Here is a 19,306-nt window from a genome sequence, read left to right as displayed (position 1 = left end):
TTCATGCATTCCCCTTATATTAGCATGTTGGCTCATGCTAAGGGCAAATTTTATTTATTTTGTTTTAAATTTAACTGGTGTAGAGCACAGATCCCAGTGTACCTATTTCAGTCTCAGTCCCAGGGTAAACACAATACACACATGACATTATATACAGACTGAAAGACAAAAATGCAATATATACATATATTATATACGAAGTGAACAAATACTATAGATAAAGTGAATATCATAGATGGCGTGAGGGTATAAAGCCAACAGATAAATGTACAGCATGGGAAGAAAGAACATGAGCTTTGAAAACTGGCTGGGCATAACTGTATCCTAGTAGATAAGCCCCAGTTGCAAGAAATACTGAAGTAGTGATCTTAAGAAGAACATCTCATTGGTATTCACAGGGGATAATCTAATGACAAGTAAAGACACTCAAAATGCAGCAGGAAGGAGGTACAGGATGCACAAAAACAAATATCTCAAGTAGACAATATTCAGTTATGAATCATCTGTACAAAAAATAGGGGTATTCCACTTCAAGAGTTGTATGGCATTCTCTAAATTGCAAATCCCAGAACAGCTGACAAGACTGTAGCAGGAGAAAGTACATTCAAAGGTCAAGTGCAAAGAATTTTAGAGGCATAAAATTAAACACTCCTGCAACCCAGGTTACATCTTCACATATGAAGTCACTGTTTTATCAAAGAATGACGTTTTTATCTAATATCTTCTTCCATAAATAAAGCCTTAATACACTCACACAACATGGAAGCTCAAAAGGAATGCCTAATTATGCCCTGGCTCAACATCACATCCAAGCAGAAGGTACTGACATCATTGTTAAGACAACCACTAATTATAGTAAGAATTGGAAAGAATTAGTTAATTGCCGAAATGTTACTTTAATTAACAATCGGGTCAAACTAACTGCTTTACAACTGTTTTCCAGTCTGTAGTATTTTCTTTTCTGGGGCTTCTAATAATTCATGGAAATTATCAATAATTTCTATGAGCCCAAAAACTGCATCATTATACATAACAGAAATATCCTTGACAATGGAATGCAACAGGCATTTCTTCCAGATATCTGTGTTCAGGAGGTGTTTTAAAAGATTTTCAGATCATCTTAAAAATCATTCGAGAATAAAACAGTGATTATATACACAAATATGCAACTTGCCTTACATGCACTTTTAATGTTGTACTGATCTTTAAAGAAACTAAAGTGGACACATTTTCCACTAATAAAACAAAAACAGAGGGAGACAGAGAAAGGAGATAGAACCAGTCAGGAACCCTAATAAATGCAGCTATGTAAAGTCAGGTGAACAGTATCTTTTACCAAGAATAAAAAAGAAAATAAAAAATATATATGTGGTCAGGATGACGGAACTAAAGATTGAAATCAAAGAAGTTGTGATTCCAAAATCAGTTTGAACTTTTCCCTACAGAAATATAAGTTTGTGGATTTCTAAATGATGTTGCGAATTTGAACATGGTGAATGAATTTTATATGTGATATCAAAACTGGGAAGTGGGAAACTAGGATGCAGTTATTCACTGTTTAACTCAATTCTATAGCTAATCTACTAGTTAGAGAAATAAAGCTGGACCGCCAAGTACCCCAACTCTTTTGTCAGAGAACAGTAAAATTATGTCATCAATGTATATACTACAGCACGTACTATTTCTGAAGTTACTTTTAAAATGTTTGTTTAAATATTTTACCTGTAACATCTATCTGTAAGAGGTGTGATAACCAGCCGAGGAGTATTACCAAGATATTCATATCCATATGCAAGGCCTGCATTAATCATCTTAGTCTGAAGCTGAGACTCCTGCACAAAATTAAAAATTGGAAGCGAAGTATTTAATAAAAATTATGGCAAGATGTGCAAGTTATTCAACATCTGTAGCAGGGCTGTTTTTCTTCTGCTGTGCAGCAAAAATAAATAAATAACAAATATGTAAATACATACCAATTAGTCTGCAAGGAACAGTTAGATAGAATTTTAGTCATAAATACTACAGCTATGTTAATAAGTAGTTTACCTGTTATAAAAGAAAAGCACTTTCAAACACAGACCATCTAGTGGCAGTATTCTACTGAAGGATTCTGCCAGCGTTTTCTGGTCTTCTGTCCTTAATTATGTCCAACACAATCTCACTTTGTCCCTAAAGAATGTCATTGCTGTACTGCCCTGCATATTGTCAATAACTTGCTGATACAGGCTGCCTATTTAGGTAACAGTACAACATAAAAAAAGAATGTGCAAATGACAGAATGTCTGACTGGGTCCTTATGAAAAATGTAGAACAGAAGGAGGTTCTATTTTTATTTGTAAAGATCTTTACCTCATTTCAATTTCTTATTTTAATACTACATGGCAAGTATATACACAATAAAATAACAAAGGGTTGCTGTGGCTTAACCACTTTGGCATGGCTTGATGTAGTCAGGTAGTCTAGGGGACTTCCTTAGTTGTCCTCCTGAGTACACCTAATTTTATCTGGCAACACCTCTAATGTCAGCTACACAGACACCTTTCAGTGGTCATCTGTAAGCCTTTGTGTGTCATACAGCTACTAAAGCAACTATAAATGACTTTGTCTCTTGCAAATGTAATCTTGTGGTGAGTCTCTTATACAATAGTACTCTGTTACTTAAGCTGAATATGACAGTTACGTGATAGAATCATCACAAGATTAAATTTACAACAGACAAAGGAATGCACAGCATATTGACTCTCCGGTCATGTAGTAATGCAGACCACAGCAACCAGACATTTTTCCTCAGTATTTCCATTCCCCACTGGCCATATTAGCCAACGGGCAGTGACAGTGGCAAGTGCCCCTATATAACCAATCCTGGAAGGTAGCCATTTAAGTTTCTCTAAGCAAGAATTCCTAATAACACTTAAAGTAATTACTTAATAACAACCATCACAGTGTAAACAACACAGCTATTAAGGGAAAAAAAATGGTCAGGACTAATGAAACTTGGGAATGGCAGATAAGAGCCTTTAATGCTCAAACAACTTTTCTATAAATACCTCACATGACTAGACTATACTATCTTGCTGGGAGAATAAATACTCTAGCAATCCAAGCAATAGCCATCAAAATATGGAAAGTGGGTAACCACAGGATCTCTAGTAGAATGGGTCTAGGTTAAGGAGTCAAATCCAACATGATCAACTACAATGTCAGCTAAATTAGACAGTCAATGGAAAAAAATGGTTAAGATCATATTTTTGATATGGCAGAGCACCTTCCCCTAAATTTAAAGTATGAATCCTGACAGTTTTGTCATTATTGGTTTGGTCAGTATGGCAATTCAACCAGTTTTATACTTTACCAATATACCTACTTTCAAGCAAAACAGCTGTACTAAAGTCTACCCTTCAACCTGGAATGAGTGTTACAACAGTAATGTCTTGCAATAGCAACAATTATTCCAATTAGATATCCAGTGCAAGGATATTCCTAAAAATATCCAAAAATTAAAGCATGTCAAGTGAAGTGCTAGAGTCTTACTGTATTCATTGTGACAAAACAAAATGTAATTAGTTACCTTCCTAGGTCTCTCTAATAGAGAGCGAGTTTTCCCAGCAGTACCATTGTATGGCTCTGGCCTTATGTTGGTCTAGAGCAAAGCAAAAGTAATGCTGGTCTTCTGTCCATATATTCAATCTCATATACTTCTGAGCAAAATAATTGCAGTAGTATAAATATTTTTACCATCCTCAAGTCAAAAGTCAGATGATTTGCTTACCATTATTAGTAGCAAATCTAGACTTACTGATGACGATTGCACTTGTGCAATTGGAACAGTTTGGAGAACTGTTGTTACATGTATTAATGACTGGACTGATGAGATAAATAATGTTTGGCAAAGAGCAAATAGAGCACATTTAGGAAAGGAACTGTCTATTGTCTGTAAAGATCACTCAACCTCTACTGGATGAGATTATACCACTGACAACTTTGGAATTCTGTATACAAGTATTTAGCAATCTGAGGATTCAGATAGTACAGAAATTAAAAAAAAAAAGAAAGCAAGAAGTTCACAACAAATAACAATGAAGAAAAAGAATCTGATAAACATCCGCAAAGCAAACAGAATACCTACTCAGAAGGACACTGCTTACTTATGTAACACACAGATTACAGGGAATGATAACATTTTTTTTTCCATCAGAAAACCTTCAGTTTACAGGAAAAGGCATCATTTTCCAAAATAGAAGGTAAAAAAAAAGAGGTAAGGGACAGGCGAAAAGGAAGAATTAAAAACTGGACGTGGAAGGACTGAGGAACACTACTGCAAGAGAAAACAGGAGGAAGGCAGATATTAGCAATATGGCTCAAGCTGTGGATGTACAAAGCCAGCTGGATGATTACTGAATGCTTGGAAATGTAATAAGCAATAATGAAAACAGAGAGATTCCTTTGTAACAACTGATAGAACAGATATTATTAAATTATAGGTAGAATATTCTAGAGATCTGGTCAGAAAAGATAAGCTTGCAATTGGAGAGTCAATTATTATAGGAACTAATACTTATATTTGCAGAGAAGATAATGAACATTGAATAATGTTATGTTTACCAGGAGCAAAAATAGAGGATGTAACTTGAACGTCTTTATGTAAAGAAGTAAGGATCTGTTTTTGTTCATATCAATACAAATGATCTCATCCGCACGGACTCTCTGATTGTTAACAGGGAACATATCGCCCTTAGACAGTATAGCTTGTACAGGTGTTAAGATGTACTTTTCATAAATCACATATAGAAAGGAGTCAGGTCACCATGAATGAAAATATTTTTGGGGGTAAATACCTACATGAAAAAATGCCCCATAATAAAAAAATTTAAATGTGTTGAGCATCAGTGCCTAACTGTGGGTGCACATGTTCAGAGAGGATGGTGTGCATTTGTCAAGATCAGGGAAGAGTATTTTTGCAGCAGATATTTTGCAATATTCAACAAACACAAGGCAGGATTCTGCCAGGTCAAAATTTTAAACAGTTCACAGATAGCAACATTTGATGCATCTCTGATGGTCGTTAACACTAGAAGCATTGATAATAAAAAAATGTTATTGGAAAATGTGTTACCTTCCCTCAAGATTGATGATGTTGTTTGTGAAACATGATTAAAGAACAGTGACTGGAAACCAGTTCTGTCAGGTTATGAATGTTTTTGCTGTAACAGACAATCTAACAAAAAATCAGGTGGAGGAGTTATGATATGGATTAAAGATAGTTACATGTTCAGTGATAACACCAATACTATAGAGTATAGACTATGTAACTGTGATAATAAAGAAACCCTGGAACATACTGTATAACAAGTGTTAACGTGTACAGACCACCACAGTCAAGTGCAGATGAGCTAGAGGAATTCATACATTTCTTCCATAAAACACCAGGAAGCATAATAGTGGCTGGGGGCATAAATTTACCAGAAACAGACTGAAGTAATACTGACCCAATAACATTAGTAAGGAAATTATTCATAACATATGTTCAGAACATTTGCTTCAGATTGTCACAAAGCCTACCAGGGAACGGAACATACTACATATTGTTTGTGTTCCTAAAAAATTGCTGTTAGTTCATGATAAGCTTTACCACTCTTGATTTGCAGCGATCATGGTGTTATAAAGGTTAATTTGTTGCTAGATAATTCTACCAACTGAAATCTAAACCAATGCAGAGAAGATTAACAATAGATTATATGGAGGTAAAACTAATTGGAGTGATGCATATGGTTGAAAAACTGCAGAAGGAATGTGAGAAGCTTTGAAAGACAAATTGAGCGCAAAAAAAAAACTGTTTAACATCAGTATCTAGGCATATAACATCAGGAGGATATATTTCCAAAAGAACAGGATACTAGATTAAGATGAGAGAGGAAAAATATAAGAAATGGAAAAGAGGGTCCACTAGAACTTTGAAAACTGAAATAAGCTGGACAGACAAATTAAACAGTGTGAGAGAAGATCAAGAAGAATAAGAAGGAAATTTATTTAAAGATATTAAAGATTAATAGGAAACCATTTTATAGATACACAAGATGTGGAAGGAGTACAGACATACAGACTGATAAACTGTGTGTAGATTCTAAAATGTATTCTCTTACAAATCAGATTATAGATATATTTACAAAATCTTATGCAAAGCAGTTTGGCTTCACGAAGAGAGTGATACACTGTCCTAGTGACATCCAGGTAACGTCAGATACTGAAATCAGATTATATTGAAAAAGAACTATGCAAACTGCATCCAAACAAAGCATGGGGTGGGGCAGAATTAGTAATAATAGTCTGAGAACACTTCAGCAAGAATTTAAAGCACCATTATATCTATTATTTACTAAGTGGTATACATATGGACACATTTCTCAAGAATGGAGACATGCATTTGTTAAACCTGTCTTTAAGGGAAGGGGGGGGGACAAACCCAGAGTCATACAGACCCTTAAGTTTACTTTCATATTGTAGAAAACAATGGAGAAGGTACTGCTGGATACGTTATTGCCAGAACTGAAAAGGTTAGGACTTCAAACCATATAACAGCTTCCATATGTTGAAAATAAATCTATTACCACCTGTAATATGATGTTCTATAGCAATATAATAATAGCTATGAATGAAAAATTGTGCTGTGATGTAATTTATACAGATTTAACTTCAGCATTTGACAGGGTCATACACAAAACACTGATCAATAAATTAGAACAACTAGGTGTTAATGTACTCTTGATAAAATGGATTGCTTTATGGCTTACAAACAGGACATGGCAAGTATCATACAGCAAGTGGACAGGTGAAATTTGAGGTTATATTCAGGGTGTCTCACATGGCTCTGTCCTAAGACCATACTTGTTTATACTGTATCTTTCAGATCTACTTTTTCATCTGAGGTGTTCTACAGTCTGTATGCAGATGACTTGAAATTGGGTAAACTGATTACATGTGTTACAATTAGGGCATGAGACCAGTTGGCATAATGGTTAAGGTCTTCACCTCCCATGCATAAGATACAAGGTCTGATTCTGACCTCCAATGCCTGTTATGAATTCGCATGTTCTCCTTGTGTCTCTGTGGGGTTCATCCCACCTTTGCAAAACATTTTTCTTTCATCTCAAACCCACTGAAGAATAGAGCTGTGGGCAGCAGCACAGACTCTACATGGCACCCTATGGGGGAAGAGTTGTATAGACCAACAGCTTTGGACATCTACTGTGGTATGTAGTATCCTCATGAAAGAACACAGAATACCTACATTTGGTTCTAGGTGATTCAGTTGTGTTGACTAATGTCACCAAAATAAGCACGGGTATTTGCCGATAAGTGGGTTAAGGACCTGGCATACACCAAGGACCCTTGATAATAGTGGGAGGGGTGTATGTGCCAATACTGGCCAGTGTGTGCCTTCCATAAAACCCAGCTGGGTCACTCAGATACTAGCCAGCCAGTGTCCAATTGCCCAGCTTGTGTTACCTGGGATAGCTTTGTTGACTGAAAGTTGCACATAAAACCAATCAACCTGGCAAACATGAACCAAGAACTGCTACACTCATGCCAAACATGAACTAAGAAACACTCAGTGTAAAGCTCACTAACAGGATGGAGTTTGGAAGTGGATGACATGATGGTAATGAGAAGGCTAGACATCCAATGTATCCAGGAGACAAGATGGAAGAGCAGTGTAGCAAACCCACTTGCCTTGGGACCCAGAGGAGCGGAGGCTAGAAAGGGTGTGTGAATTGTGGTGAGGGAGAGTCTTCAGAAGGCACTGACAGATGTTCTCATAATTGGTGATAGACTCATGGCAATCAGTTTCCAGCCTAATAATAGGACATTATTCATAATCTTGGACTATGCCCCACAGCAGGGTGGTGATAGTGAAGAAAATAGTGCACTCAGAAGTTTGCAGGACCTACTAGATAAAGCAGGACAACATGATTTGCTGTTGATAATGGCTGAGTTTAATACACATATTGGGGCAGACAGAACAGGATATGAGGACTGCTTGGAGCCACATGGGTGGGGTAACAGGAATAAAGAAGGTGAGGCCATTATAGACGTCTGTCTGGCAAATGGCTTGATAGTAGTCAACACATGGTTCAGAAAAAGACAGAGCCACAAAATCACATACAAGAGTGGCCAACATGCAATTCAGGTAGACTTCCTTCTAGTAAGGAAAAGGCAGTAGGGTAGAATCAGCAATTGCAAACTCATCCCAGTGAAACAGTCAGCTCACAGCATTAACCACTGGATGTCACACTCAGCTGCAAGTAGTGGTTGGAGAAGTCTCGAAGATCAGCAGAGACCAGGCTGAATCAAGAATAAAAGAAATTCAGAGGAGTTGAAGAATGGCAGCACCTCAAAACAGCATGTGTGAGGACAACAGAAGAGATATTTAGCTTAGCCAGGTATGGAAATAAGGTATGTAAGGAAAGCTAGTGGTGGAATGCAGAAGTCCAAGAAGTCATCAAACAAAAGGAGTGCAGGAAAGAGTGGGAGATATGATAAAGATGTTGGGTGAGATAGGGGAAAAATACTTCACAGCATTGCGGAGAGAAAGGAGTATCCCAGATGACTGGAGAATAAATGCAGTAGTGCCATTGTTCAAGAACAAAGGGGATTTTCACAACTGTGGGCAGTACAGAGGTATCAAACTCCTTTTATACTGCATGAAAGTTCTGGACAGGATGACTGATAAACAAATACACAGAATAGTAGAAAGCAAGATATGAGATGAGTAGCTCTAATTCAGATCAGGATGCAGCACAACTGACCCAATGTTTGCAGCGAGATAGATAGATGGTTGAAAGGAAGCTAGAGATGAAGAAAGAGTTCAACTGGGCATTCCTAGACTTGGAGAAAGCATATGACAAGGTCCCAAGAAAGATGATTTGGGCAGTCCTGCAGTGGTTTGAAGTCCCAGTAACATTGGTAGAATTAGTGCAAGCTATGTACAAGGATCCAGTGACTCAAATGCGAATAGTGTTTCACATCATGGAGGAGTTCCCAATAGGAGTAGTTATTCATCAGGGTTCAGCATTGAGCCCATTACTATTCATTCTGCTGATGGATTACGTTTGCAAACAAGTCGGAGGGGACAGATCAACAAAGCTCATGTATGTAGATGATTTGACACTACAGGAAGACTCCGAGCAAGAACTTCAGCAAAAGATGGCACATGGGATGAAACTGAGTACAGATAAGATAGGTGTAATGACAGCAATGGGGAATTAGAAGTTGAGAATTAAGACAGAAGGGAAAACAGTGGAACAGGTTAACAGCCTCAAGAATCTGGGAGGGGCGGTTATGGAGAAGGGAAGTCTGAATGAGGAGGTCAAACCCAGAATCAGAGATGCTGCAGCCAACTGGCAAAGTATTAGGTGTAGTACATGACAGAAGAATGCCAATGAAGTGAAAAGTAAGATGTACAAAACAGTGGTGTGACCAGTATTACTGTATGGTACAGAAACCTGGACAGTAAAGGCAAAGCAGCTGAGGAAGCCAGAGATGATGGAGATGAAATGCCTGAAACAGGTGGTTGGATGCAAACTGTGGGACCGAAGGAAACAAAGACAATACCAGGCTACAACTCTTACCACACTTTTCGGCCACCAAACCAGGAACAAAACACTAAAGGTGGAGGAGTGTCAATATTCACCAACAGGTGCAACTAACACTAGGTAAGACTGCAATCCAATTTGTAGCTACACTAGATCCCACCATACCCCAAGATTCTCACTCTTTTTTTCTTCTACTGGAAAATATTAAGATAGAACCACACCACCTAATACTGGGTGATTTTAACTACCCTGCCATACTGGAGAAAACTACTATGGGAACTGAAAGTTCAACTGCTGAATCCTACCTAAGGCACTGTCCCAGGCACACCACACTCATGCATGAATCATCCCAAATAGATACAAAATGCCATCAGTCTGACAAGCCTTATCCTGCAAGGCATGGGATAGGCGTCATCATTATTATAAAAAAAGACATTAAGAGTCGATCTTTGTCTCCTGAACCTGAATGACTTCTTTGAAATAGTCTCCATAGCCATGGACAAAGGGTAAGGTCGTCCACACAGCCTGTCTAGACCTTGCCAGGCCTGATACCATCCCACTCTGGAATCATAGATAAACTTACTAAGTTGGGCATTTATCTATGTCACCACCCAAATGGTTTGCTGGCTGGCTTGATAGAACCCACTGTCAGCTCCAGACAAGTGACAAGTGGAGTACTCAGGGTTCAGTCATCCATGAATTACCATATAGGGTGGCAGTACACTAAACACAAGTGTGATAAGAGAGAGACTTAGGACAGGTGTGGACAGGCCTCTCCTAATCACACCACCACAACAGTCAGTCAGGAAGGGATATGTGGCACCTCATCACTGTACTCATCCTCATTAGACCCATTAAATCCCAATCCAGAGATCTAAACCTTGTCATCACAATAAACAAAACATGCTGGAGGGATAGGTCCTGACCAGAGAACTCCCCAGACTCTGGAATAGATTGCCATACATGTCAAGCAGAGTCCTCTCTTTGGACTCAAGAGGAACCTGACTGATTGGATGGGACAGGGTCCAGGAAGTAAAAAATGTGGGAGAAATAGCCCCAGGGTGTTGTGGCTGGTAGGCTTGTAGCCCCCTAGCTGGGATATAGCAACCTATGAACCTGTGAACCTATGACATCAGAGCAGAAGCTCAAGTAGCTCCAATTGGAGAGAAGGTCAAAGAGAACAGATTATGGTGGTTCAGGCACATGAGCATGAAACCAGAAGACAATCTGGTGAAGAAGATCTGCGACAGACATGAAGAAGGTAAAAGGAAAAGAGGGTGTCCCACAAAGAGATGGATGGACAGAGGTGACCTCTGCCTAGCATACAAGGAAATCTTGATGGGACTGCTGCATATCCACAGGTCATGCTCCACTCGAGTACCCCACACACACATGGCTTCAACCTGGTCTGTGACATCAATAGGACTTGTTGGTGGGACAGCTTTGTGTCCCAGAGACTTCCAAATATGTGGAACAGACTCCCTCTCCATGTCACACAGAGTACCTCTTTACCCTTTTTTAAGCACAACCTGGATAACTGAATGGGAAATAGAAAATACACCCCTGGGATTCCACCCATGTCCATGCTAGGCAGGGGCATCAGATGCTGATTTGTGTATACATGGACTAAACTCTTGGCTAAGCTTATAAGGGCCACAGGCCAATAGCCTAGTAACTTCCTATGATCCTATGGATTGCACGAAAGAAGACCTGTGACAGTCAGGAATGGCTGTCAAAGAAGGCAGGACAGTGGTACTAAATTGAAAGAAATGGCAACAGATGATGTGACAGCCCGACCTCATGTAGAAAATGAAAAAAAAAAGGATTGAGGTCAATGATGATTAAATAAATATTTCATTTTGATTACAGTGTCAGAAAAGATAATTTTTCTTTAGGGAAATCTGAAGAAACACCTTCTTCAGAACCAGAATCTCCAGCCTGAGGAGAATTAACTGAAGAATCATGCTACCTCACTACTGTCCTTCACACTAATCTGACTGTGAATCATTGTCAGATTGTGAGGGAAGTCTTTTTCTGAGATAAAAGGTAGTGAGGAAACAAGATTTAATAAATTAAAAATATATGGCAATTTCTTATCAAATCCCAGTATATCTTTCTTGTGCATAGTTCAGGATACAGGAGAAGAAACATTTTTAAGTTTCTGTTTTTTCTTCTTAGGAGATTTCCTAGAAAGGGACAGTACAGTTGTGTAAGTTGAACATACTGTAATAGTAGATGTTGAAATGATCTCTGCTGCAATAGCTGTAGTTATATGGGTTATATCCTGCCAAAGATATAACAGACAGCCAGCTTCCAAAGCTTCAGGGATCCTTCCACATGTCCAAACTGTCAAACAGCTTGAGCTGTTGCAGTATTCTAAACAGAAGACAGAGTAAAAAAGCTCAGGAAACAGAATGGGAGGTGATAGGCTGAGAAGAGCCCTCAACAAACTGATATAAAATGTTTTCAGCAAAACTTTCTCTGGTCCTAGAAACCATATCTAACTTATAATGCTTAGCAAAGGTATGCACTAAAGACCAAGTAGCAGTTTCAAGAATGGAACTGGTGTCCAACCACTTGAAGGCAGCAGAAGCAGCAACAACGCCAGTGGAATGAGCTCTAATAAAAGTAGGCAGAAATTTGCCATGAAAAGTATAACAAAAGGAAATGGCCTTAGATATCCAGGAGAGATGGTTTGCATTGAAACAGCGAAACACAATGTCCTGCAATGAAAGGAAACAAAAATCTGATCAAGTTTACAAATGGTCTTACTTTTATCCAAATACTACCTGAGCTGTCTATGCAAATCCAGTGTATACAGGGCCCTCTCACTAGCAGACTGAGGAGAAGAGAAAAAAGCAAAGGAGTTGTACCAACTGATTCAAGGACAACTCATTTACTACCTTGGACACCAAAGAAGGATAAGTACAAAGGGACACCCTGTTCCTGTAAAAAAACAAAAAAAGGAGCAATGGCCATAATGGCCTGGAATTTAGAAACCCTCCGAGCAGAAGTAACAGACAGCAACAAAACAGTCTAACAGGCTGAATGTTGCAAAGAACCTGAGCCAGTTTTTTCCAAAACACAATTAAGGTTCCAAGGAGGAGGAGTAAGTTTCCTTGGAAATAAGCAGGACACCTTTAAGAAGTTGTTTGACCTCAAAATGAAAAGTCAAGAGAGGATTCAAGGGCAGACAAGCAGAAATGGCTGACAAATGGACCTTCACAGAAGAATTGGTCAGGCCAAATTGGAGCAACTCACACAAATAAGAGAGGACCAAAGGGACCCCCCCCACACACTGAAAAAGGGTCCTGGTTACAAGCATAGCACCAGACAGAAAATCTTTTCCATTTGGACATATGAAATGTTCTGGTTGAGAGTTTCCTTGCCTCCTGTAAATCCCTGCACACATCTTCATTAAAGTGTCTGAAAGGGATCAAAACCATATCATCCACAGTGTCTGTTGAAGACAAGTGAGGATGGATGAGAGAGGAACTGAAGGCTGAAAGGGAAGGCCTAGTTGAGAACAAACTCAAATCCACCATTCAAATTCCTTCCTTAGACAGGGAAGGAGAGATTAATTGAAATCTAGAGGGTGACAATGCTACAGCCAAACTGACTTGAGGTACCACTGATGCTTACGCATATGCAGTCTGGCAAGAGGGTGCACTGGAATAGATGAGACCATGAATCCCAGAGCCTGAAAAAACTCCCTGGCTGGTAAGGCAGTCAGAGGAAAAAGAGACTTAAAGAAGGCTGTCAGTGACAAAACTTTTGGTGGTAGAAGAGAGGCCAACCTTGGCACAGTCTGAATCCTGCATCGCAGGTGCACATGACCCTGGTAGGTAGTCAGTAGTCAGTACTGACTTTTGGAAGTTGATAGTGAACCCCAGACTGAAGAAAATAGACGACGAACTTCAGATCCTGTAACAGGTGACTGGGAGAAGGCACCTGAAGAAAAAAGTAATCTAGATAAGGAAAAATCTGAATGCCTTGGAGCCAACAGAAAGCAATCACAGGAGCTAGGCATTTTGTGAATATCCTTGGGGCAGTAGAGAGGGCAAAGGGCAAATCAGAGAACTGAAAATTAAAGGAAGACACAGAGAAAAATAAAACCTTCCTGAAAAGAGGATGAACAGGGCTATAAAGGTAAGCCTCTTTCAGATCCAAAGATACCAGAAATGCCTGGGGTTGTAAAGGAGGAAACAGGGCTTAAAGAGTAAGCATTCAAAAAGAAGGGACATTGAGAAAGGTGTTGAGCTGGGAGAGATCCAGAAGAGGTCTCCAAATGCCCTCCTTTTGAGGAACCAGGAACATTCTGTAATAAAAACCCTCTCACACATGGGAAGAGGGGAGAGGTTGGGTTCCCTGGTTCACCAGGTAACCCCAGAAACTCCAGGATATTAGAAGTGCTCCACAGGAAGTTGAGGAATCCCTGAAAAAGGAGGGAGAGACTTGCATACCATGAATTAACGCTGACAGATGACAGAAAGAATCCAAGAGTCTGAAGTGATGAGTCATCAATTTGGAAGACAAACTGAAAGCCAAAGGGACAAAGAAACCTGTTCTAAAATGGGGGGGGGCAAATGTTAAACTGGGCCACAGAAATATGTGAAGCCTTAGCAGAAGGGGCCTTCCTGCACTTAGAGGCCTGGGAGTGTTGCCTGCAAACAAAAGCAGATATAGAAGGATACTTCTTCTGGAACTCTGGGACAGGAGAGACAAAAATATGTTTAAGGTCCTGCAAGGCTTTGCCTTTCTCTTGAAGAGAGTTAAATATGTCAGCAGCAGCAGCAGTCTCAAAACAATGTTTATTATCCAAAGGGGTATCCATCAACTTGGCCTTAATGTCCTCAGGCAGAGACTGGAGATGAAGCAAAAAATAACACCTCATGAGAGACTCAAAAACACACAGGCCTGAAAGAGAAATCAGCAACATCATAGCTACACTTAATAGAGTGGTGAGCCACTTGACAAGCAAAACCTAAAATAGATAAGGCAGAGGATTTGCCTTCAGAATCAGAGAGGTCAGAAATAACCTGACAAGCCTGAGCAATCAAGGCCAAAGCATACCTGGCCATGTGCATCTGGTAATTTACATCCCTAAAGGTCGAAGTAGAAGCAGTGTAAAGTTTCTTACCAATCCTCTCCATTGCTCTACTATCCTTATCAGAAGGCAAATATTTGGAAGAGGGCAAAAGCTTAGATGGCTTGTCAGAAGAGACTGTCACCATAGCAGGATCAGCAGAAGGACATTTAAATAAAAATAGACAATCCTCAGGAACCTTATATAATCTATCAGGTTTCTTAGGAGCAGGAGGCTGAGAATCAGGGGACTTGGAAACAGCAATGAAAGTATCCAACAAGACAGCCTACACAGGAAGAACTGCCAATGGTTTAGGAGTATCCACTTGAAGTAACTCATAATATCTTCTCTGAATATCAGACACTTGAGATGAATCCAACTTAAAGTATTCCATCATCCTAGCAACTGTGTCTCCAAATGACAATTCTTCAAAAGGAGACTCAGGGCTAACAGACTCCTCTTCATCAGAACCATAAGCCAAAGGCAAAAGGATCTGAGAAGAATATGACAAAGATCCCTCATCAGACATTGAATCCTCATCTGAGGAATCCAGTTCCCAAAGCTGTTTAGAATGGGTAGAGGTCCATGGAGGAGCAGGTACTGAAACCCCTTGAGAAGCTTTACGGACATCAGGACAGAAAATAAGCCCCGAGTAAACTTGTCATTCCCTTTGAGGATCCTTAGGATAGATTGAAACATGCTTCATTTTTTGTCTTTTCTTGGAAGGGGCACTAGCCCCAACAAATATCAGAGGTTCTGACCCTTGGCGAGATTTGTTAAGAGAACCCGGAACCTCCTCCCTAACTAGTATTGGCAGAATCCCTTGAGATAAAGAACCACAGTTCACCCTCGACATCTGCAGCAAACACCTACAAAGCCTCAAAGGAGATGCAAAAAAGATATATCCATGCCGGCCTCTGACAGGGTCATGGCAGAAGAATCTAATGTAGGTGCCAAACAATCTACATAACTATTTGCTTCTAGAGGGATGACTGGTGGAGGCTTGACAGCTAAAGAATTCAGACAAGGCTTCTTGGCTTTCTTCTTACCTAGCTGGAATATCTCAGGGTTAAAAGGTTCTGCCATGATACCCTGGGCTAACTGCTTAAACCACCGGTTTTCAAAATAAATGGCCAGGGAAGACAAATGGTTTTCTCAGTGTCTTAGGCACAAATGCCTTAACAGATACAAGAAATATGGTCATGATAATCACCCAAACAAAAATACTATTTGTGGCAGTCCTTATGGGGAATCTGCCTCCCACACTGACATTTTCCCTTCCTGGATGACATGAACTCTAGGTAGCAAAATAAAATACAACATCAAAAAATAAATAAAAAAAAAAAACTACCTCAACGGGGCACTTAGCTGGCAGCTAAGTATTTAGTACAGCAACAAGGCATTCAGACCAACTAGTAATAATGGTGTTTGAACTGGAGGCAAAGAGGTTATGGGTATTTGCATCCGTATGTACCTTTTATGCCTTACGTTCTGTATGGGGAGTATAAGTGTGACTTATGGTGCATACAAGATCTTTAGGCTTTTGTATATTAGCCAAGCATCTTGCTGCCCTGGGCAGGAGATCCCTTGTATTTAGAATACTGCAACAGTGATATAGAAGGACATCTGATGGCATTTTCTGATGGAATGAGGAACCCCAGTGTTCTCCAACTGAAAACACTGGCACACTCTAAAAAACAGTTTCAGATTATATGAAACCCCCACAGGGAGAATTAAAAACTGTTTCACCTCTGAGTCTGAATCATAAATCTGAGGCAAAATCCCTGTATCGTGCCTGTCTGTGCATCTTCCTGTTCAGATTCAGAGTCTTAAATCACTTTATGAAAGAGGAATTCCTCTTCCTTTCTTTTACCAGAAACTACTTTACAAGAAGGATCAATAGCCTGAATTAAATCCGGTGTCAGACCCAGGAAACTACTACCATCCAAGGAAATTTGAAGAGGAGTAGATACATGCTTGGTTTTTTGCTTTTTTTTGACAGGAAAAATGGGGCCAACCATGTTACTAATGGCAGCAGCTAATGCCTCATAGATAGGCACAGCATTCTGACACAACAGGGTAACCTTCCCTGTTCCTCCTCCAACCAACATGAGTCTCTCTCCCTTGTCTACTGAGGGGACCCCAATGGTCACAGAGGATGTGGCTAACCCCTGGCCCATTGTGGCTGTAGGTACTACACCTGAGGGATCTAGGATAAAAGATGAGTAGTCTGAGGTCCAATAAATGGCCACAGCATAATCACCTACTTGCAGCTGAGGCAAGCTTCTACCTGATGTGGTGGCAAAAACTATTTGCTTATTTTTTTTCTCTTTGTGGCTGGAAGAAGAACCAATCATTGGACCAGTACTCTGTTCCATGGTCAACCTGAAAATGATGCCTCTTTCCCAGGGAAGACAAGCAGCAATTGCCAGTGAAGACTTCCAGTCCACAAAGTTAATTTTTTGACAGAAAAACACATTATGCCAGCCCACACAAAACAAAAATAAAAACACTTTCTCCACACAAAAAAATTATTTTGATTATTTTACACCACTATTAAACCGACAGGAAAAATGCGTGCTTCTTTTGCATTACAATCTCGAAACAGTCCATTAAAACACAACACTCCTAGCTTTAAAATAACTTTCCTGAAGAGGAAAGTAATAAAACAACAACAGAATTAAGAAAATGGAAGTTTTTTTCACCAAAGGGAACTTATCTACCCAACAATGGAAAGCACAAGCCAAATGTTGAGCCTTGAAAGATTCAGAGAAGCATACTCTTTGGTGGCAGTAAAGCTCTGGGGGGGGGGGGGCTTCACTCCCAGGTTTGTATTTTTAGTCAGCTTAGCTCAAGCTGCTTGACATTTTGAGAATGTGGAAGGTGCCCTGAACCTTTGGAAGCTGGCCAGCTGTTATTTTCTTGTCATGATTTAACCCATGTAGCTATGGCTATTGCAGTACTGATCAACATGATGAACAGCAACCCATGACAAAAACACTGACCTGGGAATCAGGCACCTTACCTTAGCTAAGCAGTATACCTTCACCCTCTCCTTCTCCTGAGACCATCAAGAGAGGTTCTCCCTTGCCCAATGAGGGCAACTCTACAGCCATAGATGATATGGCAATTTATCAGTCATTAGTGGCTTCCTGAGCAGCTAGACCAGGTAGAAAAGTTGAGTGGTCAGAGAAACTAGTTATGGCCAGAGGAGAACCACCCACTAGCTGCTGAAGCAGTGATGGAACCATACCTCTCAACCTGGAAACATCAAAATCTGGACAAGGCCCATGAAAAATAGGTACAAATATGTACACTGGTTAACTTTAAACTTGCATACATAATTACATAACCCTGCCCACTCCAATGGAACTGTGGGATACCAACCTTCAAATGCAAACTGAAGAACAGAAAACAAAAATATGGCAGCAGAGTCCCCCTGCAGCCATTCTAATGTCCCATTACCTGGCTATTTCGTCCCATTCATCATAAACACTAATGTGTGCATACATACTCCTTTACTTCTACAATGATTATTTGGATTTTATTTTTACATTTTACAGCACAATGCACAAACACTAATAGATATCTTTTAAACAAACCAATACTGTCTCACAATGAAAATAGTCTTGCCGTTAAAACTTCTCTGCCCTTGAAACTCTTATTCATTGAAACCCACACCACATCCAAAGAAAATGCATCTGGTCAGTGGTGGATAAAGATTACCTTTGGGCTGTTTTCAAATTATAGGCCCCTTGCACACAAAACAAGAAACATATATGCGTTCTTTGATACACCTTCCTGCCTTTATTAAATTATATTCCTTGTATAATAATACAACACACTTGTTAGACTTAAGTTAGAGCACATTGTATATTTATTGTTTGAACATTTTTCCAGTAGGCAATGAAACAAAATCATGAACCACTAATGACAAAACTGCCCAATTCAGAACATTTCCATCATAAAAGTCTACTTCCACACACACACACACACACACACACACCACATATATATATATATATATATATATATATATATATATATATATATACACACACACACACATTATATATTTATATATACATACACACACACACACACACACACACACACACATATATATATATATATATATATATATAAAAATGTAAATGTTAGTTTGTTCAAAATCTTAAATCTCCGAAAGTTCTTCACCAATTGCTTTGAAATTTTCACACCATGTTGCATTCCAATACGCGCGTGTTTTTATATACCTACTATTATATAGATGTCACATGTTGCATTCGAATATGCACGTGTTTTTATATACCTACTATGGATTCTATATATTTGTATACAAATATGCAATTTTATATGTTTTTGTTATAACTTTCTTACTTCTTTTTCAGTGCAATCAATCTGCTTTAGTTCATCCAAATAATGCCTCACAGAAGATAAAACTTAGGTCGTCGTACTCGCAGAGCGAAAGCAGTGCGATGAGTAATTGCAAATCAAACTGAGGAAGAACGGGCATCAGCGAACAAGTGAAACAGACAAAGAATGGCTCAAATACATGCCGAAGAAGCAGCAGAGCGATGTGCAGCCAGACTTGAGGATGCACGGTTGCAAGCACACGATCGCGTTCTGC

At 39.4% G+C, this 19,306-nt stretch overlaps 1 protein-coding gene across 1 annotated transcript in view; it reads right to left on the bottom strand.

Annotated features, from left to right (window-relative positions):
• DNAH7 (dynein axonemal heavy chain 7) overlaps positions 1-19,306 on the bottom strand; it is a 4,771,155-nt gene that overhangs the window by 2,718,252 nt on the left and 2,033,597 nt on the right. Inside the window, exon 20 of the mRNA XM_044073696.1 lies at positions 1,723-1,832. Within this exon, the coding sequence (XP_043929631.1) occupies positions 1,723-1,832 (110 nt within the window). The remainder of the gene's footprint in view (positions 1-1,722; positions 1,833-19,306) is intronic.

Source organism: Protopterus annectens, chromosome 6.part0 (genome assembly GCF_019279795.1).
Source record: "Protopterus annectens isolate FY-2018-M chromosome 6.part0, PAN1.0, whole genome shotgun sequence".
NCBI classification, from domain to species: Eukaryota; Metazoa; Chordata; order Ceratodontiformes; family Protopteridae; genus Protopterus; species Protopterus annectens.
This window is presented reverse-complemented; position numbering and strand designations above follow the sequence as displayed.